Source organism: Vanacampus margaritifer, chromosome 9 (genome assembly GCF_051991255.1).
Source record: "Vanacampus margaritifer isolate UIUO_Vmar chromosome 9, RoL_Vmar_1.0, whole genome shotgun sequence".
In the NCBI taxonomy this organism is placed as follows: Eukaryota; Metazoa; Chordata; class Actinopteri; order Syngnathiformes; family Syngnathidae; genus Vanacampus; species Vanacampus margaritifer.
Genome location: NC_135440.1, coordinates 28,752,624 through 28,777,118, shown reverse-complemented (window position 1 = coordinate 28,777,118; position 24,495 = coordinate 28,752,624). Strand labels below are relative to the sequence as shown.

The 24,495-nt window shown below is 50.5% G+C and overlaps 4 protein-coding genes across 9 annotated transcripts; 2 read left to right on the top strand and 2 right to left on the bottom strand.

Moving 5' to 3' along the window:
• Positions 1 to 4,556: 4,556 nt before the first annotated feature.
• LOC144057248 (uncharacterized) lies at positions 4,557 to 5,863 on the top strand. Its single transcript, XM_077574564.1, has 4 exons — positions 4,557 to 4,744; positions 5,118 to 5,135; positions 5,326 to 5,469; positions 5,558 to 5,863. The coding sequence occupies exons 1-4, from the start codon at positions 4,690 to 4,692 to the stop codon at positions 5,731 to 5,733; spliced, it is 393 nt and encodes a 130-aa protein (XP_077430690.1). The 5' UTR covers positions 4,557 to 4,689; the 3' UTR covers positions 5,734 to 5,863.
• A 2,234-nt stretch (positions 5,864 to 8,097) lies between these two features.
• LOC144058333 (uncharacterized) lies at positions 8,098 to 11,132 on the bottom strand. Its single transcript, XM_077576738.1, has 7 exons — positions 11,031 to 11,132; positions 10,646 to 10,954; positions 10,305 to 10,526; positions 10,161 to 10,221; positions 9,922 to 10,051; positions 9,765 to 9,846; positions 8,098 to 9,660 (listed from the first exon to the last, which is right to left on the bottom strand). Exons 1-5 carry the CDS (start codon positions 11,130 to 11,132, stop codon positions 9,957 to 9,959), a joined length of 789 nt encoding a protein of 262 aa, XP_077432864.1. The 3' UTR covers positions 8,098 to 9,660; positions 9,765 to 9,846; positions 9,922 to 9,956.
• On the top strand, positions 10,504 to 12,483 carry LOC144057247 (transmembrane protein 79-like). 4 transcript variants are annotated; one of them, XM_077574563.1, is made up of 5 exons: positions 10,504 to 10,715; positions 11,461 to 11,553; positions 11,633 to 11,827; positions 11,932 to 12,151; positions 12,226 to 12,483. In XM_077574563.1, the coding sequence occupies exons 2-5, from the start codon at positions 11,484 to 11,486 to the stop codon at positions 12,422 to 12,424; spliced, it is 684 nt and encodes a 227-aa protein (XP_077430689.1). In that variant the 5' UTR covers positions 10,504 to 10,715; positions 11,461 to 11,483; the 3' UTR covers positions 12,425 to 12,483. The 4 variants fall into 4 exon arrangements, with proteins under 4 accessions (XP_077430689.1, XP_077430686.1, XP_077430687.1 ...); XM_077574560.1 differs by having other exon boundaries at positions 10,504 to 10,781; XM_077574561.1 differs by having other exon boundaries at positions 10,504 to 10,789.
• Positions 12,484 to 13,847: 1,364 nt separating this feature from the next.
• Positions 13,848 to 23,859, bottom strand: gon4lb (gon-4 like b). Of its 3 annotated transcripts, none has more exons than XM_077574556.1 (28): positions 23,793 to 23,859; positions 23,439 to 23,525; positions 23,246 to 23,364; positions 22,847 to 22,921; positions 22,720 to 22,770; positions 22,602 to 22,640; positions 22,426 to 22,524; positions 22,271 to 22,339; positions 22,091 to 22,207; positions 21,491 to 21,719; positions 21,208 to 21,309; positions 20,618 to 20,658; positions 20,421 to 20,503; positions 19,961 to 20,165; positions 19,791 to 19,877; positions 19,177 to 19,357; positions 18,956 to 19,106; positions 18,602 to 18,752; positions 18,419 to 18,535; positions 17,076 to 17,711; positions 16,757 to 17,012; positions 16,233 to 16,366; positions 15,794 to 15,988; positions 15,258 to 15,401; positions 14,683 to 15,135; positions 14,326 to 14,612; positions 14,150 to 14,252; positions 13,848 to 14,057 (listed from the first exon to the last, which is right to left on the bottom strand). In XM_077574556.1, exons 2-28 carry the CDS (start codon positions 23,518 to 23,520, stop codon positions 13,944 to 13,946), a joined length of 4,320 nt encoding a protein of 1,439 aa, XP_077430682.1. In that variant the 5' UTR covers positions 23,521 to 23,525; positions 23,793 to 23,859; the 3' UTR covers positions 13,848 to 13,943. The 3 variants fall into 3 exon arrangements, with proteins under 3 accessions (XP_077430682.1, XP_077430684.1, XP_077430683.1); XM_077574558.1 differs by having other exon boundaries at positions 14,683 to 14,766; positions 14,830 to 15,135; positions 23,439 to 23,821; XM_077574557.1 differs by having other exon boundaries at positions 21,208 to 21,306; positions 23,439 to 23,821.
• Between the last annotated feature and the right edge of the window lie 636 nt (positions 23,860 to 24,495).

Sequence of the window (24,495 nt, the reverse complement as noted above, 5' to 3'; positions counted from 1 at the left end):
TTTCATTGAATGTATCTCAATGTTTTTTCGTTACTCGCCGCTATCCATTTTTTTTTGTAAGTACACCTGGACACACGAGCGAATTTTCCTTCTGCCCCCAATTTGAGCAGGACCGCTTTCGTGTCGTGAAGACAATTTGATTTCAAAGATTTGAAAATGCACTCAAGCACTTGTAGCCTGAGGCCAATCTCGGATGAACAAAGTGCAAACATTGGGATGTTTGTGTTGGGGAAGAAAAGTTCCTTCTGGGTGGTCCAATTTGGAAAGGTGCAATGGCCAGGTAAGCGTCCAGGCTTCCTTGAATGCGGGTTGGCTGGCCTCGGCCAATCAGCGACGGCAGCTTCCTTGGCCAGCGCTATGATTGGCCGCAACTGCTCATCTAACGAGGGGGCGTCAGCCTCGTCAGCGATGGTCCAATGGAAGTCCACCCCGTTGTCAAACCCGCACTCGGATTCTGCGTCGTCTGACGCCTGACGCGCACTAGTGATGGGAATTCCGGCTCTTTTCAGGGAACCGGCTCTTTTGGTTCGGCTCCCAAAAAAGAGCCGGCTCCCAAATGGCTCTTTAGAGTTTTTGTCGCTTAAATAAATAAATAAACAATTTAAAACTATGCGCAATATGAATTACTAATGTGAAAAAATTGCACTATATCAAATGTTTGTTGTATAAAATGCACTTTTATTTATAAACTCAAATAGAAAGTGCAAACAAATTAGATTAAACATTTAATTATTTACAAATGAACTTAAATAAGGTTTAACAATAACACTTTTCAAGTGAAACAACAGACAAACAGAATCGCACAGCAAAATATGAATTAAAATGTGTAAAATAAAAAATCTGCATCCAGAAAACAGTGTTTTTCAGTCCAAATTTGCATTCAGAAATGCCAAGTGCCTCAACTTTGAGGGGCTGATCCTATTTCTTCTCTCCGTTAATATCGGTCCGGCTTTTGAGAAGATTCTTTCAGATGGGACTGAAGTGGCAACAATGCACAGTCTCCGTGCCCTGACATGTGCAAGTCGTGGGTAAATGGAAGACTTTCCTAATTTAGTTCAAATTTATAGTAACACCCCCTGCTGTGATTTAGGGTAGGAACACATCATCATTAGTGGACCTTGAGATCATAGGGTGTTTCGGCCATTGTCACTAGACACCCTCCCTCAAGGGCGGCCCCGCCACAGTCCATCAAGCTCCGGGGTGTGTTCCTCTATTTTGGGTCCAATTCAAGATTTTACTATAAAACGCCAGCTATGAATAAATTATCAGAATTTATTCTGAGTAATTTTAACCTCAAATAGGTATTTTAGATTTTTGATATTATTTGTAGTTTATTAGCCATTTAACATTATTTTTGGTTTATTAAGAATTCCAGCATCAGCTGAATCATTTCCCAATGGGAAGTCGGCAGATGGACTGTGACGACGGAGGCCACGCGTGTCGATGTCACTGACGATGTTGACATTCTTTGGGGACATGGGGCGGAGCTTGGGGAGGACACCTGACCACACCCCTTCCGTAACTTCCCGAAAGACGGCCTCCATGAGCACTCATCATGGACCCCTGGTGGCCGAGGATACCGGCGGCCATGTTGGCAGTTAACGTTAGCAATTAACATTGAGCATTGAGCTAAATAAAGCAGATATTGTATCAAGTCGTATTTAGGTCAGCTAAGAAGATTTAAATGGCACAATTAGCACTCATGCTAATGAAGCAAAGTCAACAAATGAGCATTGAGCTGTCAAGATTAGCATTGGTGTTAAATCAGCAAAATTCACTTTTGCTCTGATGGAAAAAAGTCGCTTCACCAAATGAACATTGATGTCAGCTTAGCAGCGTTAGCTTTAGCAATTAGCACGTTTGTGATTCTTGAAATCACCAACATTTGAACTGAAAAGCCAAAAACATCAAAGACACTTTAAGAATGAAGACCGTCACTTGTTTAATAACTTTGAAACTGTTCTAAATTCTTTTACATTTTGGTAATAAAACATATTGCCGTCGATGGTGTTGTGGTAGTTTTGGTTACCGTTTTTGTCGATGTAATTGTCTTCAAATTTCAAAAGTTGAGATTGCGGTCGTCGTTTTTGTAATCATTGATCGTATTGTCGTCGTTGTCCTCGTCACTGCTGTGGTTCGTGTCTCGACTGTTATTGTAGTTGTCGTGCTTGTCTGCTGTCATTTTTGTCTTTTGTATCCATGTCTTTGTCGCTGTTGTGTTGTCTTAACATTAGTTTAAATTAGAAGAAAAGAAAAATATTGGCTGTGAGAAAATGTGACAACCTTTCGAAAAAAATGTCTTTTTAATGTCTTGTTTAGGAAAAATGATCAGACTTCCCGTCTCCCGAGCAACTATAGACAAAAAGATATTTTTTTCACAAATAAAGTGAACTTATTTGAACTTAACTCCCCCACAAAAGCCAATTTTCTGAACCAAATGGTCTTTTTGAAACTACGACTTTCGAAACTTGTGAAATTGTTTCAAGCCCAAAAAAATCCCGTTTTCATGGAAACAATTCGGATTCGTTCCAATTTAAAGGCAATGTTTAGTTGAAAACGCCCACCAAGAAAATATGGCTTTTTACTTTTGTGAATGCTTTTTTTTCCTATGAGCAAAATGTCCTTTTGACAGAATTGTATTCTCATCAAATTCTACTGTTGTCAAATCACATCCTCTAAATACTGTAGGACTTTTTCTTGTGTTCCCCTTTCACGCGTTTCAAACAACAAATCCAGCTTGTTTGGTATGAAGACAAAAAAAGCAAATGTCCATTTTGTTCCCTCCTCTGTAAGAAAATGACATTTATTGTCCAATTGTGAGACAGAACAAGAAAGCGTTTGGACGGCGTCGTACTTGCGACGGCGCCTCATGAAAAGAAAAAGAAGCCAAAAGATTTTGGCCTCCTGCTTGTTTCCCTTCAAGCCAACATGTGATCGCTAATCAATCAAGTCGTTTTTGTCATTGGAATTTTTCACTCCGTACGATAACAAACCCATTTTGTGTGTGATTGTTTCCTTTTTACAGTCCAAAAAAAGCCCAAAATGAAGACGAAAGCCTGCAAATCCTGCTGCCTGCTTGATGGCAAATTGAAGGTTTGAAGTTTGAAGTTGGCTGTGAGGAAATGTGACATCTTTAAAAACAACATGTATTTAAATGTCTTTTTTTCAACAAAATAAAATGTGACTTTTTCTGAGACAAAATAGTATTTTTTAATATACTTATTTTTTATTTTAAGAAATATGATGGAAAAAAATCCTTCCCAATAAATGCCTTTATTTATTTTTTTAATCTGAAGAAATAAGAGGTGACCTTTTGTCCACCTTTCTGCTTCATGACATCTTTTATAGAAAGAACTCAAGTTGAAAGCCAAGGCTTTGTTTTTGAAGAATTGGAATCGTTACGTAAGCTCACAAAAAAAAAAAAACAACCTTTAAATATAGATATAAGAAATCATTTTTCCCCCACAAAAGACAATTTTCTGGCTTTTTGAAAGTACGACTTTCGAAACTTGTGAAATTGTTTCAAGCCCAAAAAAATCCCGTTTTCATGGACACAATTCGGATTCGTTCCAATGTAAAGGCAATGTTTAGTTGAAAAGGCCCAGAAAAAAAAAAGGTTTCATACTTCAAACTTTTTAGGGGGGGGGAATTGGACTGTTGTCAAATGACATACGCTAAATCATGGGTGTCAAACTCGGGTCCTGCAGGTTTTGGATGAAAATAATACAGTCAACGTATTAGAAAAAATGGCAGCATTTTACTGGTAGCAGTGAGCCAATAATATCAAATGCAGTCATTAACTGGATCGAAATGTCAATCGGAGCTGCCGGTCAAATAGTGCTGCCGGTCCAATAGTGCTTTGTTTTTGTAGGTTCTCGTCAACGACGCCGTCGCTTCTCACATTCAAAAGGAACGAAGTCGCAGCCATGCAGAAATCCTTCACAAATATGAAGTGATGTCAAGAGTTCATGAAAAATCAAAGCTGATCCAATGAATGTTCCAATCAATTTGACAGCCAATCTGATGTCAATCATTTCCTTTTTATTTTTTTTGAGAGCTCAGTATTGCTCATTCGGTAATTTTACCGATTTGACATGTCATCATCATTGCTCTCCTTTTTCCTTTTTTTTTGTGTGTATATATTAATGATGTCAATCATTTTGACAAGCGATGTTTACGATCATCCCAAACGTTTTGTTGCACGTGCACACGCTATTTGCCTCAAATTGTAGCCGAGCGGAAAGTGTGCAAAATGGCGGCTCGCTCTCCGTGATGATGCAATGTTGTGCAAACGGGCCGTTTTGGGGCTTGGCTGGAGAGCGGCCATTTTGGAATCCATTTGGGCAAATCCCCAACTAAAGAAATGAGTCACTAAGCGCTTACAAAACACCTCAAAGAAAATCATCATCAATCATCATCATCCGTTTGCTTTGGCGAGATGACAATGGCATCAACTTGAAGGCTTGATGACGCGTCGAGCTGCTTTCATTCTTTATGACATTTTATGTTGAATGCGCATCATAAAGAGTCGCTCGGTTGGGGATATAAGCAGTGACCAGCGAACGCACAGACACACGAGCCAGCGGAAGCCAAGAGACCAGATCCACGCAAGACCAGATCCACGCAAGACCAGATCCACGCAAGACCTCCAGCAAACCACGCCAGCGCTCTCCTTTGTCCAGCGACAGGATGAAGATCAACGTTGCTTTGGGGCTCCTCCTCTTCTGCGCTCCACTGATGACAGGTAAGAACATGAAAGTGGATTGTGGCAAGTTGTTGGTCCGAATGAGGACAACTGGCAACAATTGGTCCTCCGCAGCAAATCCCAGACGGCTTCATGTGGAGGCAAAGCAGCTATTTTTCTAAAAAGGTGGATTTGAAACCTTTTCTTTGATCAAAGATTGCGCAATGCAGATTCTTTTCCGTAGCTTTGATGTATTATTGATAAGATTGAACACGAAACACACAAAGCGCTGAAAGTCCAAATTGAAAGCAAAGCATCGTCAATAAATGTCAGAATGTCGCACATGTGACGCGTTGGAAAGGAAAGCAGAACTTAACCACTTGTCTTCCTCCATCTTCTACCGCAAATCCGGGCCGGGTCGCCGTGGCACCAGGTGGAGCAAATGCTACAGGCAAGTCTCAACTCGTGTTACTCGACACAATTTTTTTATTTCTTTTTTGAATGCTTTGTCAATGCAAAGACCAACATTGTCATTCCAAGCTCAATTTGGCCAGAAAGTTGCTTCGTGTTTGCTTTGAACAGGATTTGAGCAAAACCTGAAAGTCTTTCATTCAAATAAAGATTTTGTCTCTTGTGTTCAGACGGCAAGACCAACAGCAGCTCCCCCACGTTTGAATGCTACCGGTGCGCCAACAAAGCGGAATGCACCACCTGCCTTCAAACCTTGAGCAAATGCCCCAAGAGCGGCCAATGCGCCAGCGGCTTCTGTTTCAACATCAAGAATGGTGAGTTGAAGCCGAAGCCGAAAAGCCCGACGGAAAACGGGCCACGCGACGGCTGGCAAAACCTGCTGCTGTTTTGTGCTGCTTGCAGGCGAGGGCGAGGCGATCCAGAAGGGCTGTAAAGATAAAGAGGATTGCGAGGGCGGCGGCACCACCTGCTGCAAGGAAACCATGTGTAACGGTGCCTTGGCTGTGGGCGGCATGCCGCTGCTGGTGCCGCTGTTGGTGCCGCTGCTGGCCGCCGCCTGTCTGGCGCTCTTCAAGTGAGAGGCGGCGACGGGCGCTCGTCCTTCGCTTGCGGTCCAGAACGGCTTTTCCCGGCCGGAAGCCCTTTCTTCCGCGCGTGCCAACGGCGGCCTTTTCATCACATGCTTTCTCAATAAAGTGCCAAGCCGCCGATGTGTGCATTTCATTTGAGCAGCACAGCACATCATCTCGTTGCCATGGAGACGCCATCCAGGAGATGCGAATCCCACCCACATTTAAAAGACATTTTGGATAAAAATGTGTAGGCCTGTTCGCAGTTCTTACATTTGGTTTAGCTTCTAACGATGCTCCACTTCTGACCAGGAGCGGCCTAGTTTGGTCCTCGAGAGACCCCCCCCCGTTTTCTCTTCCACTAACACACCTGATTCATGACCAGCTATCTGCAAAGTGATGAGCTGATTAGATTGAGTGGGTCTGCATTTTTACAGACTCGAGCGCTCAACATTATCTGCTGACAAAATAACATGCTAAAACGCGTCCGTTTTTGTGGACTAAAACTAGACTTAGAAAATGTTTTCGTGGACTAAAATGCTAGATGAAGAGTCGATTAGGAGTAAATAAAAACGGGATGAGGTTGATTTCCCTGCGTGACTGAAATTGGACTATCCGGTGGTATCTTCCGATCAGTGCATTAGCCTTGGCCAAGCTAACAAAAGGGTCCGAATTGGGAATTGTTGCAGGCGGCTAGCTCGTGGACTTTAGCATTGCGCAGGACGCCATGCGTTCGCCGTGAATGAATGCTCTTCAAGGTGAACATTTTAGCAGCTATGGGCTAGCAGCTCTTTCGGCGGGCTCCGACTTCCGGGACACACTCCCGCGTCTTCTCATTGGTTGAGATACAGCCTATCACAAGCGAGGATGTCGGGGGCCGTGTGCAACGCTTCATATGATTGGCCGAGCCAGGGAGATTGACCGGAGTTTTTGCGTTCCTCTTTTTAATGGTTGTCGTGCACATGAAACAAAAGGGACGCGTAACCAGCTGTTTTGAAAATGTATCGAAAAAATCCGGATACTGTTGAACGGATAAAAGTAAAACGTATACATTTGTACTTCGTTACTTCCCATCTCTGCTTGCGAGCACCGATTCACATTTGATTCACGTTTTGGTTCTGAAGCTCGTTTTAAGTCGTGACTGTGCGAGAGTAGAAGAGTTGACGATTTTCCATGGCGCACTTGAACGCAACACGTCAGTAACGGGACTTCACCTACTCGCCCAGGATTTCACACGATTTTTAAAAAGATGTTCCTGTTAAATAAACAATGATGAACATGCATTACCACAAAAAAAAAGTAGCAAAAATTGTTAGCGTTGAGTACCAGCATCGACTCCCACGTACTGAAAATTGATCCCTAAATACCAGCGAGTTCAATTTGTGGGCCACTGATGCAGCTCAGGACAATGTTTGAGCGTGTGCTAAAAATGCTAATCGTAACAATACATATGTATTCATTCCATAACTAGTTGCTCTCTGCCCTAACGCGGGTTCTAGCCAAACGTGTGTGGAAAGTCCAAGTACACCTTAAGCACTTGGCTCTTATTTCACATGAGCGCTTCGTTTGAAGTCATCTTCTCGTCTTGCTCAATGCTTAGCGACTCGCCGTTCGACCTCTAAAGTCTGTGCTGCTGCGGAGCAAGCTAACATAGCGCCCAGTGTCGGTCCCAGAACCATCAATCGCTCAACCCCAAGACATCCCATCGGGAAGGTTAACCAAGTACGGTGGCCCTGAAGTGCAAAATGCAAAAGCATTCAAACAACACTACAGCAATGAAAAACCACAAAGCAAAAAACAAAAACGCAACACAAGCCACAACCACAAATAAAAGTAATGGCCAAAAACTAAATCCAAAAACAGACTCACAAAAGACAAAGCACAAGAGCATTTCATCACCCTCTTTAAAAGAATTGCCCAAAGTAATAAAAACAAACCTCAATCATCTCATGACGCAAATGAAAGACTTGGGCGCTTTTAAACGAGGGGGCTCTTTGAACAGCTCCTGATTATTTGGGCTTGATATCCTTTTCCTAATTAAGCTATTGGTTGCTGTGGACAATTGGAAGATGCAAGGACCAAAACTTGAAACCCGTTTTTCCTCACACTCGTGCAACACGGCGACGTTAAAATTGCTGTAACTGTCCATGTATTAGATTTCATTTGAAAGGGAATTAAGTGTACAATTTGAATATTTATGCCAGAGCCGGTCACCAGCATTAGACATATGTTATATATATGCGAGTTGAAGCAACGGCTACAAAGTGAAAGTCTTGCAGACTTTACTGTCAACAAACTGCTCATGTTCAATCCTGTACACAACAAAAACTGAAAAAAACAGAAGCAAAAAAAAGAAAAAAAAACATCCCACCATCCTTTGCAAAACATTTAGTTGAGCACAAAATCAAGCTGGTCTACTCGCCACAACAAGAACCAGGAGAAAAACCAAAGTTGTCCGTCGCGCGCTGGCGTCCGCTCAACGACATCAACACGACTGCAAGAGCCCAGCGTGACATCACGGCGCAGTGACATCATCACTCGGACGGACGGTGGCATCTTCGCAGCCAGTCGTCCATTGGCTTCAACGTTGTCACAAACTTTTGTCCAATCAGAGCAGGGGACGTTTGTTGGAAGGCAGGCGGCGGTGGCGGCGGTGGCGGCGGTGGCGGCGGTGGCGGCGGCGGCGGTGGCGGCGGCGGCGGCGGCGGGCGCGCACGCAAGACAATGGCCCACCTAAACCAATAAATAAGGCTAACCAGCTAACTAGCGACTGTTTGTTACGAGTGTGCAATGATAAAAAAAAAAAAAACATCTTCACACTCGCGCCATCATGTCAAGTAGGGGTGTTGAAAAAAAAAAAATGGATTCGGCGATATAGCCCCATCTTACAGCGCGCAATTGTCGTATCGGTTTAATACGCGGTTTAATACGCGGACAAATCGACAAGTCCATCGCTCCCAGCCCGACATGTGCTGGTCTCTGGCGCCCTGGCGGAGCACGAGGGCGAGACCTACCTGGAGAAGGCGGGCGCCATGCGGCGCCACACGGTGGCCAACGCACATTCCGACGCGCGCCTGCTCACCGGCGGGATGCGGCGCGGGGCTGAGACGGACGATGGCGCCGGTGACCCGGCGCAGCCCATCGCCGCCGCCAGACACTTTGGCAGCCGACCCCACGTCAAGGACACTTAGCGATAGCGGCTAGCACGGGAGGCACGCTCAGACCCGGCAGGAAGTACAAACCGCACGCTTCCTGCTAACGCGCTAACGCAGAGTAGCTAACAGGAAGGACGAAGCTCGAGAACGTGAGACGAGGATGAGAAGATGCAAGAAGATGCATGAGAGTGAAACAAAGATGACAACATGAGGATGAAATGTGAGCATGAAAGATGAGAACATGAAATTGAGCTGGACTCAAACCAAACCTTTTCCACAATAAAACTGAAAAATGTCCTTTATTGTGAAAGAATCTTGACTGGAAGCTTTGGCGCAACCTTGACCTTTGACCTCTGGCTGCAGAGTGACTGCAGCGTAATGGGATTGCTAATCAGGTGACGGCTGCCGGCGCCTCCGAGTGCTCAGACTGGGAAGCCACTTCCTGATGATGTCATCGTGAGGTGCGGTTGCCACGGCAACTCCTTAGCGTCTTTGTATCCTCCTGTTTCAGCTACTCGGTGTAGTTGACAAGTGTGTCGTTGCCATGGCGACCAGGCCTCGCCGGCGGCCCCTGACGGTCAGCGCGTGTCACAAGCCTTGTGATTGGTCAGCCAGCACGGCAAATGGGCGTCGCACACCTTTCTGGAATGTTTCGTTACCATGACGACTGCATCGTGCGTGCGTGCGTGCGTGCGTGCGTGCGTGCGTGAGGAAGCAGAGTTGTTGCTCCAAGCGACGCACTCGGAAGGCCAGATAACATGACAACACCAGCGGCAGCACGCTGCGCACACGCACGTGTTATTGTGGGCGGGGCTTCACATATCATGGAAATCATGTTGCATGTTAACCAACAGGTGATAGTAAATGTTGCATGTGTGTTCTCACAGCAGGATGAAGATTTTGATGAAGACGATGTTGTTGTCCACTTGCGGCTCTTGTTGGCGTGTTTCCGCGTCCACGCTCTTGTCTGAACACGCACACACGCACATCCATGGTTTACACTTCCTACGGTGGGTTTCGATTGACAGGTAGGCGGACCTACCGGCAAGGGCAGCGAAGGACGTGTCGGGGGCGTGGCTAGGGGCGGAGTCTCCTAGCAGGTCGGGAAGGCAAGACGAGACGACAGGAAGCGACGGCGTCCTCGTCCACTGGAGAACTTCGGGAAAGTCGTCCTGAGTGACGCACACGCAAACGTGCACAAATGCGCGCAGACACGCACGCAAAGGGTGACGCGGATGCGTGACAAAATGGCCGCCACTCCGATACCTTGTTTGCGTTTACCAGCGACAAAAGACGCGCGCTCGTCCGGGAAGGCCTTCGCGATCAAACTCTTGCCGTTCACCTGACAACAACAACGTGGAAGATGACAACATGATGAGGATACGAGATGACAACATGAGGACAACAGTGAGCGCAAGGATGTACGTTGAGATGGCAGCATGAGGAGGACAAACATGAAGGAATTGAAGCCGACAAGATGGCAAGCGAGCGAGTGCGAGGAGACGGCACGAGCTGATCATGGACGCCATCTTGAGGACGACGTGAGGATGAAAGAAAGGGTGAAGATGAGAAGGTGAGGACGTGCAGTCCCACAACTGGCCTGCAGGTGGGTGCAAAATCCTCCTGAGAAGGTCGTAGACGTTTCCCCTGGAAAGCAACGACACGAACACGTACTGCACGCACAAACAGCACACGCTAGCGTCACGTGACCTTGGTCATACAAGCGGAAACTTGACCCTGATGAACGGATCATTCATTCCAATCACCTGTGTTGGAGGAGGGAGACGTGGAAAAGACGCAGGACTGCTCCACTCGATCGCCAACCAACCTGCAAAGGTGCAAAGGCAACCACTTCCGCTTTCAAACTTTTCACCGAAGGAGGAGTTTGCTAGTTCGACCTCGGTGAGACCGTATGTCGCCCACACCTGTTGCCTGTCGTTTTGTTTCACTTTAGTTTTGGTTTCTCGAGGGCGACCAGCCAACACGACAAGAACAAAAACACGACGGAAACTCTTACGGCTCACTTGAAGAGGTCCAAATGTTCTCCAAGGATTTCCTTTGACTCCTTGTTGTAGCTATTAGCACGTTAGCCTGTTAGCATCGATTTTGCGACGATTGCGCACAATTGATCCGAAATTTGAGAATGTTCACAAGCGTCCTGGCGTGGATGTTTGGCTTATTGTAGCGCTTCGGCTTGAAAGGTTGACTTTTAGTCCGGTTGTGTAGCCGCCATGTTGCTTTCAGTGACGTCATGTCATTAATGAAACGCTGCCAAAGCAAAAGTTCGTTTCTTCGGACTGAGGGATTTTCATCCATCCTGTTTATTATGTCACGTATTCATTTTATTGGATTCATTTTTTTTCACCTTCTTTTGATTTGTACTACATCTTTGTATGCAGCAATGGTTGTTTACTTTTAAGGGGCTTTATGGTATCTGATGAAATCATTTGTAAATCCATTTCACGTACGATGAAGATATTTGTCATATTTGAACATGAATATGAATGAAAAATGAGTTGACCCACCAAAAGTGAAAACTGTCCAAATGTGTCTTGTAACGGCAATCCGTGATGTCCGCTAGGCGGGCCGACATTCAGGGCGAGTATGCAGGGGCCCAAAGGGATGAGACGGCCTTTTCCAGAGGTGTCAAGCGACACGACTTCCGGGACGACAGGTACATCCCAGGAAATCTCAACTTGTCCAACACCGGCCGGGTTTGTGACGTCCAGCCTTTTTGGGGGCTTTTGTCTCAGGTGGGCGTGGCTGTCCCAATCGCGACATCCTGAAGGTGGGTGTGTCTCTGCTGACCTCAGCGATCTTCTTCCCCTTCCTGGTGTGGGGGGGCTTTGTGTTTCTGCCCTTTGATGCCCCCCTGCTGGATGGCCCGCCCCTCAGGATGCTCTACGCGCTGCGCTGCTCCGTCTTTGCCGCCACGCCCATCGTCTTGGGTGACTACAACACTTGAAGTCCGTCCGTGCGTGCGTCCGTCCGTCCGTCCGTCCGTCCGCCCGCCCGCCCGCCCGCCTAACCTGTCCTCGTGTGTGCTCGTCAGGCTGGCTGGCGCTGGGCGCCGCGCGTCTGAGGTTTGGCGTGGTTCGGCCGCTTCTGGACCAAGCGGAGGCGGAGGGCCTGCGCGTGCACAGGAACTACACCTGCGAGTCCGTCAGCCTCTTCCTGATGTACTTCCTGCAGCTGACCGTCATGGCGATTTACCTGAGCCAGGAGCAGCTGAAGCTCGTACCCCTGCTCACCATGATCTTCGCCTTGGGCCGGTACGGGTGCAAACCGCTTGGCTTTGGGCTGTAGTGCAAAGTGGCGTCCAAAAAGTGCACGTTTGTGTCGGCAGGTTGGTCTACTGGCCGGCCGCCGTCTTGGGCAGCAGCGTGCGCGCTTTCGGGCTGGGCTTGTCGCTGCTGCCCGGCGTGGCGATGATGCTGGCCAACGTTGTCTTCATCTTCACGGTGGAGTCGTCGGCGGCCATCTGGGGCTCGCCTCAGCACGCCGACGTGGCGGCGTCCCTCGTCCGACAGAGGTTCTGGGGATGAAATGGATATTTCCGCGCATTTGCGTTGTGTTTTCACCATAATAAAGACTTTTAAAAGAGTCTCACTCGAGACGCTTCCTCTGATGAAATGCACAGAAACGCCGCCGCCGTTCAGTTGCCGAACAATTTGGCATTCCAACGCACGTTATTTGGACACAATACGTTCACACAAAACTTGTAAACACTAAAACAAAACTGTTTCATGGCAAGTCGAAAGTCACCCCAAAAAAAAGTGTTTTAAGGAGTGGTCAAAGTTAAAGCCTTAACTAATTAACCACAACAAATTAACCATGTATTAACGCAGATTAATCACACGATTCATTTTGACTGCAGATGATCTTTTATAGCCGACAGCAGATGTTTACGTTAAAAGTAGCACAGCTTGTGTTTGCGCAATAAACAAAACTGCTTGCATTCAAGTCAAGCATTTCATAAATGTTTGCGTAGAACATTCACAATTTTTCTTCATGGCAAACTATTGGGGTCATTTTTAACCCTTTTTAAATGATGCAAGTCGTTAACTGATACGAAAAAGAGAAGGATGAGCATCTTCAGTGGATCGGAAAATGTTGACGACGTCCTCATGACATTAAATGTCAAAAGAATGAACACAAGACGGTCTTTAAACTTGGCAGGCAATTTTGGGGGGATAAAAAGCATTTTTAATTAAGCGATTAATCATGTTTCAATCAGCATTTCTAAGATGTGATTCATTTGATGACAAAATGTAATAGTTTGACAGCTCTAGTTTTAAAGAAGACAGCCTGGCAAGCCACACCCACTTTCTTGAGTGACAGAAAGTGGGCTCAGAATTGCCGGCGACTCGGCCTCATGAAAGTTGAAAAAATCTCAATTTGACAACAGCAGCAATTTGTCCAATTTCAAAGCCAAGTTGCAGATTGTTGGCGTTCGTTAAGGCGCTGGTTCCCAAGCGCGGTCCTCGAGGACCCCTCTCCAGCCTGTTTTACACGTCTCCCTCAGGCAACACAGCTGAGGACCGTTACCAGGCTTCAGATGATTGGCTGATGGTTTGAAACACCTGTGTTGGCCGAGGGAGACACGCAAAACCGGCCGGATAAGGCACCGGGGGGGGGGGGGGGAGTGGGATGGACAAGGGCCACTGGGACCAAACCGCAAAATGTTTTTGTTTTTTTCCATTGGAAATGAAGAAATTCATGATTTCCTCCACACACAACAAACGTACCGTTTGATTTTTCTTCCTTTTTCCTCAGCAAAGGAAATGCCAGGCTTGCTTAAGATGGAAGCCAAAATGGAACACAATATGGCGGTGAGGCAGCGCTAACAGAAAAAGTGATAACAGCGCTCTGTACTATGCAGCATCTTAAAACCCGACTGGAAAATTTCTAAATGGAACGCGTCCGATTGGAGGCAAAATATCAAAAGTGCCCGCTCGCTCCCAAGTCTGCGGGTTTGACAGCACTTTTATTCTCATCAGACTTTTCAACCGCGAGCTCATTTACAAGCGTTTCCTCGCATACGATTCCATGGGAAAAAGATCATCAGTCCTGTTGCTCATTGGTCTCAAGCTCAGAGGGCGGAGCCTCATCGTCAGAGCTGGCGTGACGAGCCGCGCTCTGAAAAAGATGCATTAAATCCCGAAAGCGCCGGGAAACCTGCAACAAAAGCACAAAAGGAACATCAGCCACAGTCGGAGGGCGTCGCGGCGGGCCTCCGCCTCCGCCCGTGCCCGGCGCCGCCCAATCACCTCGCCGGGAGTCTTGTTGCTGAGTAGAGCCGAGATGCCCTGGAAGGTGTTGTGATTGGCGCCTTCTTGCCGGCACGTGGTCAAAATAACCCGATCCGCTTCCCTGGAAAAGAAGCCGCAGCTTATTGAGCGCGTCCCCTCGTTCCGCAGCGGGCGGGGGCGGGGGCGGGGCGTACCGGGTCCACAGGATGACCTTCTCTCCACTTGGCGTCACCGACATATTCTTGGCGCACACGGGGAGGTCGGCAGCTGCGGGTGGCGCGCAGGAGGCCGGGGAGGAAGAATGGAGCTCCTCTTCCCGTTTCCTCTTGGGCGGCGGCGACTCCGCCTTGTCACCGTCGTCGTCGTCGGCCGATGGCAACGAGCGCTCCCACGACGGCGCGCCGGCCATTTCCGAGGCGGCGCCTATCTGCGCGTAGAGCGTCTCCAGACTCTTCATGACTCTGGACACGCCGCCTGAGCCCTGGACAGGAAGCGACAGGGGCGTCATATCACTAACGACCGTATTCCTGCTTGAAGTCTTGCAGGCGCACCTTGTTGCCATGGCAACGAGCGCATCCTCTCTGACGGTGCGTGCGGCTCTTGGAATTCTGACACAGGCAAGGCCAATCCGATTCCTGACAAGAAAGCAAATTGAGCGGGCGGAGGAAGGCGGCGTGACGTTTGCCATCCGTTCCCACCTCGTCGGGCGCGCGCGACCGGCGCTTCCTCCTCTGGCGCCGGCTGATGGCGGCGTCCATCTTGTGTCCGTCCTCGTCCACGTCCGGTAAGGTGACTTCCTCAAAAGCGCCGTCGGCCCCGCTTGCGCTTAGCCGGCCTCCGCCCTGGACTCCGCCCTCTGCTCCGCCCCCGCCATCCTCGGGCCAATGAGCGTCTTCAAATTGTCCCGGGCGAGCCGGCGGTGGGCGGAGCTCATCGAAAAACACCCAGAACTCGGCTTGCAGATGAGGGTGTCCTTTCAGCAGGGCGGCCATTTGCGCTTTGAGCTGCCGGCGGCGGACCAACAGCGTTGACCACGAGCGGACGCAAGGAGCGCACGCAACGAGCGGACGCAACGAGCGGACGCAACGAGCGGACGCAACGAGCGAACGCAACGTGGATGACGTACCTCGTGAATGCCGGCGGGGCTGAGGTGCGGTCCGGGTTGCAGGGCCTTGATGATCTTACTGTAGTGAGATGGATTATCGCCAAACGTGATCTCCAGTTGCCGCAAGAAGCGCCGGCTGTGCTCGAAGGCTTGTTGCTCTTGGAACTGCGCAGACACAAAAAACGACCTTTTTTTCTTTTAGGCTTGAGCACACAAAAGGAATCAGGCCGGAATCAGTTTTTGTCTGATTTGTCTTTTTTTTATAATTTTTTTAATATATTTTTTTTAATTTAATTTGATTATTTTTGGATTCTTTTTTTTTTTTTATGTTTATTTTTTATTTTATTAAAATATATATATATTTTTTTATGAATTTGATTACATTTTTTGTCCGACTTGTCTTGTCTGATCTTTCTTCAACTGTGGTTTGATTGGCCGTCAGTTGTCGGCAAGATCAGCAACTTTTGTTTCCAAGCGTAGGCGGGAAAAGCGAGTGGCGCTCGAGACACCCGCCCGCTCGCTCGCCCGCCCGCCCGCTCGCCCGCCGTGCTACTTACCAGTCCGCACTCCAGCGCCTGCTCGGGATGCAGGAAGGCGGCAAAGTCGCAGGTCAACTCGGTGCGCTTTCCCAGGATGCAGCGCAGCTTGCGGAAGACGCCGCCCACTTCCTGTCCCTCCAGCTGCTCCAAGTCGTTTAGCAGCGCCACAAACTCCTCCATCTTGTCCGGGACGTCGCGCAGCGCCTCCCGAACCTGAACGGCAAACAAGCATCCGCGTGAGCTGCCTTCCGATTTCGGCGTGAGGGATGCAAAGAAAGTGGGCGGAGTTCCCGGCAGAGCAGCGACGGCAGCCAATCGAATCGCTCGTGAAAACGTTTCCTTGCCGCATTTCTCTTGGATGTTCCTTTCGTTGTTGCTGACTTTTTCTTCAGTCAAGCAAAGCGAAGAAAACGTGTTTGAACATTCGCGATGTCGCCGATGCGCGGACGGCGCTCACCCGGCTGAGGTAGCTGTGAGCGAAGGCGGCGTCTTTGCGTTGGCGCTGAGGGTCGTTGTCCAGCATGTTGTCGTCGTACAGCAGACGCTTGACTTTGCTCTCGTCCCTCCTGCGACGACTTCGCCGCGCTCCGCCTGACGACGAGCCGGCGGCAAAAAAAAACAAAAGATTGAAGGACTCGCCTCACAAACGCACAAACTTCCTTCCAAATTCGTAAAGCCTCGACCGGCGCCGGCGGGAGTCGACGGCAGTTTTTGGCTATCGACGTCTGGCCACGGAATGCGAGCCGATCACTCGCGAGACGTGACAAATGCTTTCCGATTACAGTTACAAAATGGCTCCTTTGACGCCATTTGCATTTAGACAGACGCCATCAAGCGGCGGGACGCCATCAAGCGGCGGGACGCCATCAAGCGGCGGGACGCAAAGTGGATTTTCCACACGTTTCGACTTGTAAGCTAAAAACGGGCATTTTGGAACGCCACTCGGATCGGACGTCTCCCTCATGGAAAACAAAATCCAACCTCTTCCTCGTTTTCCTCCTCTTCGTCCTCCTCGGGCCGTTTCTTCCTCGCCGGCGTTGGTGGCGACGTCGTCGTCTTCCGACACGGCAGCGGCGGCGGCGGCGGCGGCCATCCTCCCGCCAGCCTCGTCTCCTTTGGGCGCCGCCTCCTCCTCCTCGTCCTCCTCCTCCTCCTGCGATCCCGGCGAGAGCTCTTCCTCCGACTCGGCGCCCGGCCTCCTCCTGGACGCCAGCCGGGCCAGCTGCTTCATGGTCTCCTGAGGGGGTTAGGGTCAAAGGTTAGCGGCCGGGCGCCGGCAGAGGCGGAGTGCGAACGTTACCTGCAGCTCGGGGATGGACAGAAGCGACTCTTCCGACGCCGACGACATGGCCTCCTCCTCCTCCTCCTCCTCCTCCTCCTCCTCCTCATCTTCATCCTGGGTCAGCTCATCAAAGTCTTCGTCGTCCTCCTCCTCCTTTTCTTGATCTTCATCCTTCTCCCCGCCTCCTTGCTCCTCTTCCTCTCTTTGTCCTTCCTCCTCTGCTGCCTGCTCCTCTTCCTCCCTTTGTCCTTCTTCTCCTCCTTCCCGCTCCTCTGGGTCCGCTTGTCCTTCCTCGGCTCCGTCCCGCTTCTCGTCCTCCCCTTGCCCTTCGTGCGCGTCGTCGGGCCGCTGCGCGCGGGCCTCGACGGCCGCGTCAGGAGGCGGGACCGGCGGTGGCGCGGCGCCACTCTGAAGGAGGAAGTAGGCGGCTTCCAGCGGAGCCAGCGAGCGCGGCGCGGCGCCGCTGGCGTCCGCCGGGCAGATGGGCTGCAGAGATGCATTATGGGCCAGGGTGAAAAGACGTCTGTGGGAGGGGCCAGGTCGGCACGAGGACTTGGGCAGGCGGGACGGGTAAAGTCTGAGGTTGCAGCCTGCGGGAAGGAAGGCGGGGTAGCGGCCGTCCACTCGGCTCTTCTGGATGTTCTCGCGGCTGTTCTGCAAACGAGAGCGACGCCATGATGCTTCGCCGGCAACGTGGATGACATCATATTTTTCACAAACACCTTTTCCGACACGCCTGAACCCTCGCCTTCAGCTGAGGAAAGGCGGGAATCAATTTGACGTCACCCGTTTTTGGGCGTTTGCACACGTGATCGTCATTTTCAGTGGACAGCAAACAGAAAAAAACGTTTTTTTTTCTTTTCTTTTTTTAATTGGGCATTATTTATATATGACGTGTATTGATTGCTGCTGTGAATTTCTCCACTGCGGGATGAACAAAAGTGTGTCTCATCTTATCTTAATGCAGTTATCAAATTCATTCTACACAAAAAACGCACTTCTTACTGCTGAAGATGGCAATAAATAAAATGAATTTGATCAATTGTCATCTTGAAAATGTGCTAAATGATGAAACGGAATTTTGTCTTGTGAATGTTTGAAAGCTGTTTTGTTGTTTAGCAGGCAGCCGCCATTTTGTGGACGGCGGCTTTTCAAGACATGTTTACAGGCAACTACGACTTAAGTAGGGCAATTATTTTGGGGGCGCCTTTTTGGTGGGCCCGCTTTGAAGTGAGCCCGTTGAGGGTATTGCGGACTCGCCATCTTGTCTTGGCGAGCGCCGAAGTGGGCGTGGCCTAAGTGGGGCGCGCTTCCTCGCCAACACCGCAACACAACTCGGCCACGATCAGCATCTTTCGCACCTTGAGCCATTTGGGCATGGTGGCGGCGTCCCTCTCCACCGGGGGGCGCCGGTCTTCAGCGTGCACGGGCGCACAGGCTAGCGGCGGGGGGGCGTCCAGCTGGCGGGCCAGGAACATCTGCAGAGGGCAGGAAGAGGTCAACTTGCGTCGGGTTTCGGCACCTCGGCCGGCCGGCGTCTTCACCTTGAGCACGTTTCCAGGCGGCGCTCGGGGGCCGCTCATCTCTCGAACGTGTTTGCTCAACTTCCAAGCGCTCTTGCACAGCAGGTGGCAGCTGATCAAATGCTGCGGGTGGGCGGCGCCGGAAAAGTGCTTCAGACCCAAAACCAGCAGCCTGCACACAAGCAGCCGCATTTGGCGAGATTCATTTGCATCAAAGTCAGGATCAAAAGTCTTCCTCAATGGCCGCCATTACAGCTCCGACCGCCAGGATGCCGAGGAGTGTGACCCCGCCCCCCCAACACGCCGCTCCAGACCCACAAGAGCGGCAAAGCGGGCCAATAGCGTGGCCGCGCGCACGTGGATTTGCAGACTCACCCGTCCTCTCCTGCAGTGAAGATACTGCGGTGGGGTCGCGTGTGCTGGGCGGGGTCCAGGCCGCAGACAGGAAGTAGTTCCGGGTAGAGGAAGACGGCTCGCGTGGCAAGCAGCCAGGCGCCGTCGGAGGGCAAGACGGGGAAGGCGTGGCCTAGACAACACCGCAGGCACGTCCGTCAGCGAGACGCCGCGCGACGCCGCGCATCGCCACGCGTCCTTACCGCCGGTGGCCGAAGACATGACGGGCAGCCAGCGCCTGGAGGCGGGCGGCGGCGGCGGGGGAAGGTCCACTCGGCGCTCCATCTCGCCAAGGAGGTCCAGAGCTCCCTGCAGGTTGCACGACCGGAACCAGGAGGCGCGCGAGAGCTGCTCCTGCCGCACGGCAAAACGCTGCAGCTCCTCCTAAAAGGCACGGCACATTCTCAATGACTTTGCCGGCCGGCCGGCGACGTTTGGCTCGTTCCGCCTCAGATCAGCCGCAACAAGTGCCGTTTATTGGCCTTCTAATTTCAATGGAGGCCGAATGGGCGGAGCTTGCGTTCTCCGGACAGTCGGTGTCAGGGAGCCGATAGTTGAAATTGAAACTCGACCCACTCCAAGCTGGCCAAGACCTCATTTTGAGCGTGTGATGGTGATCGTTTGCAAGCTAGCGGCCCCTAGTGGACGAGGAGGAAATGACGCTGCACTTTCCATACCACTTCCACTGACGGGATTTTGTTTTTGTCGGGACTTCATCAGCTTGTAACGTACACTGATTGGATGTTTTGACATGTCCAAGTCATTTGACTGATTGGGTGAAGTGAGGTGGGAGGAGCCTTTTCCGCTGTTGACTGACCAGGAAGTGTTTGGTGACCGACGCTTCGTGTTTCAGGACGCCGACGCCGCGGCTCAGCAGGTGCACCTGAGTCAGAAGCTGCACGTGCTGAAAGTCGGGAGCAGATGAAGAACGTGTCGGGGAAAGGACGAGCGAGCCGGCGAGCAAACCAACGAGCCCAGCAAACGCACCTGCTGGATTTGCTGCCGCAGTTGCAGTTTGTGGGCGGAGTTGGGGCAGAGTGGCCCGGGAAGCAGCCAGGTGGCGTGCGCCGGCGCAGGCCACGGATGGTTGGTGGTGTCTTGCAGGGCTCGTCTGTGCGGCACGGCCGGCGACTGTTGGCGCAGCGCTCGCCTCTGCGTGGTCAGCACCGCGCCGGCAAGAGCGGGCTCCAAACTGCAACGGGTCAAAAAGGCAACAAGAGCAAAAAGGGCGCCAGCAAAAGGCAAGCCGGCAGAGCCAGTCAGACAAAAATGTTTCCTCTCTAGCTCGGGTCTCCTTCCGGGCCTTGACGGAAGGAGCTGCAACAGGAGGAGCAAGCGAGCGAGCGAGCGAGCAGTTTTGTTCTTCCTCCAGACCCAAACGCCACCGGCACATCTTTGCCGGCGCATCCCGACAGGAGGACGCAAAAGTCCAGCGTTGCCGTCTTACCACAAAGGTTGAGGGACGTTGAATTTGGGGCTGGCCTCTTGCTCCCGCCCCTCTTCCTCCTCAGCTGGCTGCGGATCCTGGAGCTGCACGCACGCACGCACGCACGCACGCACGCACGCACGACAAAGCACATCAAGTCCGAGGGCCGCATTGTGCCGGCTGCCGTCGTCACCGTGTGAGCGGATGACGCCACCCACCGTGCCAAAGAGCTCCTCCAGCAGCTCGTTGACCTCTCGCTCTGGAAAAGGAAAAAAAGATGTTAAGAACGCAGAGAGTGCGTCAAGTCTTGCGCCCGCGGCAGCCGTTTGGTGACATTTGCCGATTCCGTCAACTGGAATGTGCATTTGGTTGAGTATGCAGAAGGGATTTGGTTTTGTTTTGGTTCCGGTACAAAGATGGGTGGGACTCAAGTCAACAAGGGACTTTGCTTGGAGACTGATTTGATTGAGCCGCAGCAGGTCGGCTCTTTGTTAGTCCCGCCCACTAACTCGTTTGGGAAAAGCCTGCACACGCAGATGAAAGCAAAAATAAATAAATAGAAATAAATAAATATATATATATTAGGGATGTTCAAAAAAATCGATTCGGCAACATATGGCAATATTACAGCGCGCAATTCTCGAATCAATTCAATATGCGGCTGAATCCATTTTTAAACATCAATTTTTGCTGGGAATATTCAACAAAACGTCTTTCTTAGGGTTCGGCTTGACACGTGAATCGAATGGAATCGTGACCTATGAATGGTGATACGAATCGACTCGCCAGGAATCGAGTGCGCACGTACTGGTGATCTGAACGGCGCGGTCCGTCCTGTAGTCTTCCAGGTCGGGTTCGTCCAGGTCGTCCAGGAAGTTGTACTCCGGGTCGTCGTCGTCGTCGGCTTCTTCTGTGCAAACAAAACCGGAACGCTTGGAAAACATTCCCCTCGGCTTCCCTCATTTTCTTGACTTTTCTTTCTTTCTTTCTGGCAACTTTCAAAAGCGCTGATGTTGCAGCAGGAACTCATCAGCGGCCCGACGGGCTTGCCGTGTTTTCCCAACGGCGGCGTGCGCGGCTCTTTTGCTGACCTTCGTTGTCGGCCGCCATGAGTCCGTGCAGCCAATGCGCCCAGTGGCGGTCTTCCTCCTTGTGGGCGGGGCTCTGCTCATACATGTCGGCCGTGATGTCGGGAGCCAGAAGCTCCGCCTCCAGTTGCTCCAGGGGGACGTTGACCAAGCGAAGTTTGGAACGCGTGCGCAAGGCCAGACCGCCGGAGCCTTCGTCCTCCTCCTCCTCTTCCTCATCTGTCCTGTGAGACTGCACGCACAAAACAGTATGCTGCACAAGATGGCCGACAAGATTCCATTTCAGCCTTTTTTTCTTTTAAAGCATGCCAAGGCCCCCCCCCCACAAATGTTTTGAAGACTTTCCCACGAGTAAATGTTGATCTGGACAATAGCGTGCAAAACGCCACCAATGTCCCTTAACAAATCAACCTTTCGAACCTTCGACAATTTCAAATTCTAAAGCGACTTGTGATGATGTCACGCTGGGCGATTCAACTCTTGGGTTGATTTGAAGACAGGAGATGTTTGGAAACGGCAAGAGCGAGAATGTGGAGCGCATGACATCATCATTGCGATGGTTCGATTGCCATTTGGTCTTGCAAAGACAATCGAGACGATTACCGACAAGGTTGCGTAGGCGGCGGCGCAGTCCAGCTCCTCCTCCACAGCGTTGAGCCGTTCCAGGAAGGAGGGACCGCCGGCGTCCGGGGGCTGGGCGGCGCCGGCCATCCAGTGGCCCTGACAAAAGAACCACCACAGAGCTCATGTCAACTGCACGCCAATAATGAGGTCAAAGGTTACCTGGGAACAGCTGGAGTCACAGTCTTGAACTTTGGCAGGCGAAATGACGTCACCGTCGCTGAGCAAAGTCTGCATGAGCGCAAAAGAAAACATCAAGCGGCGTTGGCGGTCTGAACAGGGATGGGGCGGGCGCTCGGCCGTCTTCCAAAGTTGACCTCTTCGGCCGTGTCGTCGTCATCGTCATCTTCGGGACAGTACTCTTCATCTGACGAGTCTTCGTCGGCGTCCAGATGGATGTCCACAAACTGCGGATGCTTGAAGACAAAAGGCGGCGAGGCGTCAGCGTCCGACCGGAACCGCCGACGCGCCAGATACGGCCTTGCCCTCTTACCGGCAAACTCTGCTCTGCCGACAAAGCCCAGTCGGGACACTGGACAGCAACACACGAGGACAGCTTGTGAAGCGGAGGATGAGGATGATGATGATGATGATGATGAAGAATGGCTCACCTGGCCCTGCTGGATGGCCCTCTTCAATCTTGAGCGTGTCATCTTGGGCTCCTGCCACAAAGCACAAGACGTCGTCATCATGTGATTGGAGGAAAGTCACCCATGTTGGCGGCGCCACATGACCTACAAACATGGGCAGGTCCCGCGTGGCCCGGATGGCGGCTTTCATCATGTCCACCACGCGCTCGTGTGTGATCACCTCCTGCAACAACAGCACAAGCCAAAGCACAGCCAACTTGTCAAGCAAAGTGCCGGCGGCCGGCAGGCCCAGTCCAGCGGCTCACCGGCGAATCCGGATCGCTCAGTCCACAGGGAAGGCGCGTACGGGACCATATTCACTTCCGGAAACGCTGTGCCACGCGACATCATTTGCTTTTAGCAATTTAACAAAAAGGCCAAATTGGGCATTACGCCCTGCAGTGTGAAGCTCACCGATACCAAACATTGGGACATCTTCTTGTCTTTCAGCCCCGATATCACTATCAAGGCGTGTGTGCGCGCGCGCGTGTGCGTGTGTGTGACTGACATGCAAGATGGTGCGCACGTTGCCGGACGTCAAGTTGTGTCGTCTGGACTTCCTGTCCAGATCAATGTCCAGTCGGCCCAGCTCGTCTTCACTGAACTCCGCCATGTGCGTCCCGACACCTGAGCAGCATGGACAGACATCATCATCATGTGATGGTCATGACGTCACATGATGACGTCTCATTCTCAGTCACCTGACAAAGGTCTCCGCTCATCTTCCAGTCCAGCGCTTCTTAATTTAAACAAAGTCTTCTCCTCTACATCTTCTTCATGCATCCTCGCTGATGAAATCAATACAAAGTAGAAAGTTGATTCTTATTTAAATCCTCCATTTATCTACATGAACACACACAAAAACGTTATATCATTCGCGACAGTCTGACGAAAGCGATGCAAAATAAATGAGTGTTAGAAATCTCATATTGTTGAATAAATGTCTGTTTGAAAAGCTTAAGGTCGCAGTGAAACACTAAAACGGGAAAACGAACTTAATTTGCCGTTCCATGTTTGTTACGAGCTTATTTGCGACAAGCTAGCTAGCTAGCTACCTTCACTTCCGCCAACAACACGCCATCTTCCGTTCAAACGGCGGCAATCGTATGGCAGGAACAGCGATATGTCGCCACCTGCCGACCCGGAGGCACGGATTTAATTTATGCGACATTCGAAGAAGGTGACGAACCCAAATTGTCCCATTCTGACCTCAAAGCGTGCCAGGCCAATTGAAGCAACAAAGACGGCTAGACGACTCCGATAAATTGTTTGTCGTTCTGGTTTATCACAACACATTTTAAATACAATAAATATACAACCAAAAGGGTGTATAGGCAGAAGCAAAAGCGTCTCATTTCTGTGCCGAGCCCACTAGCGCTACAAAATAGAAGAAAATAAGAAATAATCATTCAGCAAGTGTACATTTTATATAGCACCAAATCAAAACAAGGCGCTCCACAGCAAGGTCTAACCTTGCACGCACCCTACGAGCAAGCAAACAAAGTTTTTCATTGCACTTAATAACCTACAGGTTTTGATACTTTCAGAGCAGTTGTCCCACAGACTGACACCTTTTACTGACACACAGTAACTTTTAACATTTGTCATATCGAACCCGACCTCTCCCCACCCGCGAGTTTGTGACTCGGACCTCCCAGTTGAAAAGGGCGCTCCTGTGCACTTTTTCGGGTTGGGGTCGGAGGTCGGAAAAGTCCAAAATTCCCGCCTTCCTCGAATGCAGCATAGGTCCGTTTATGG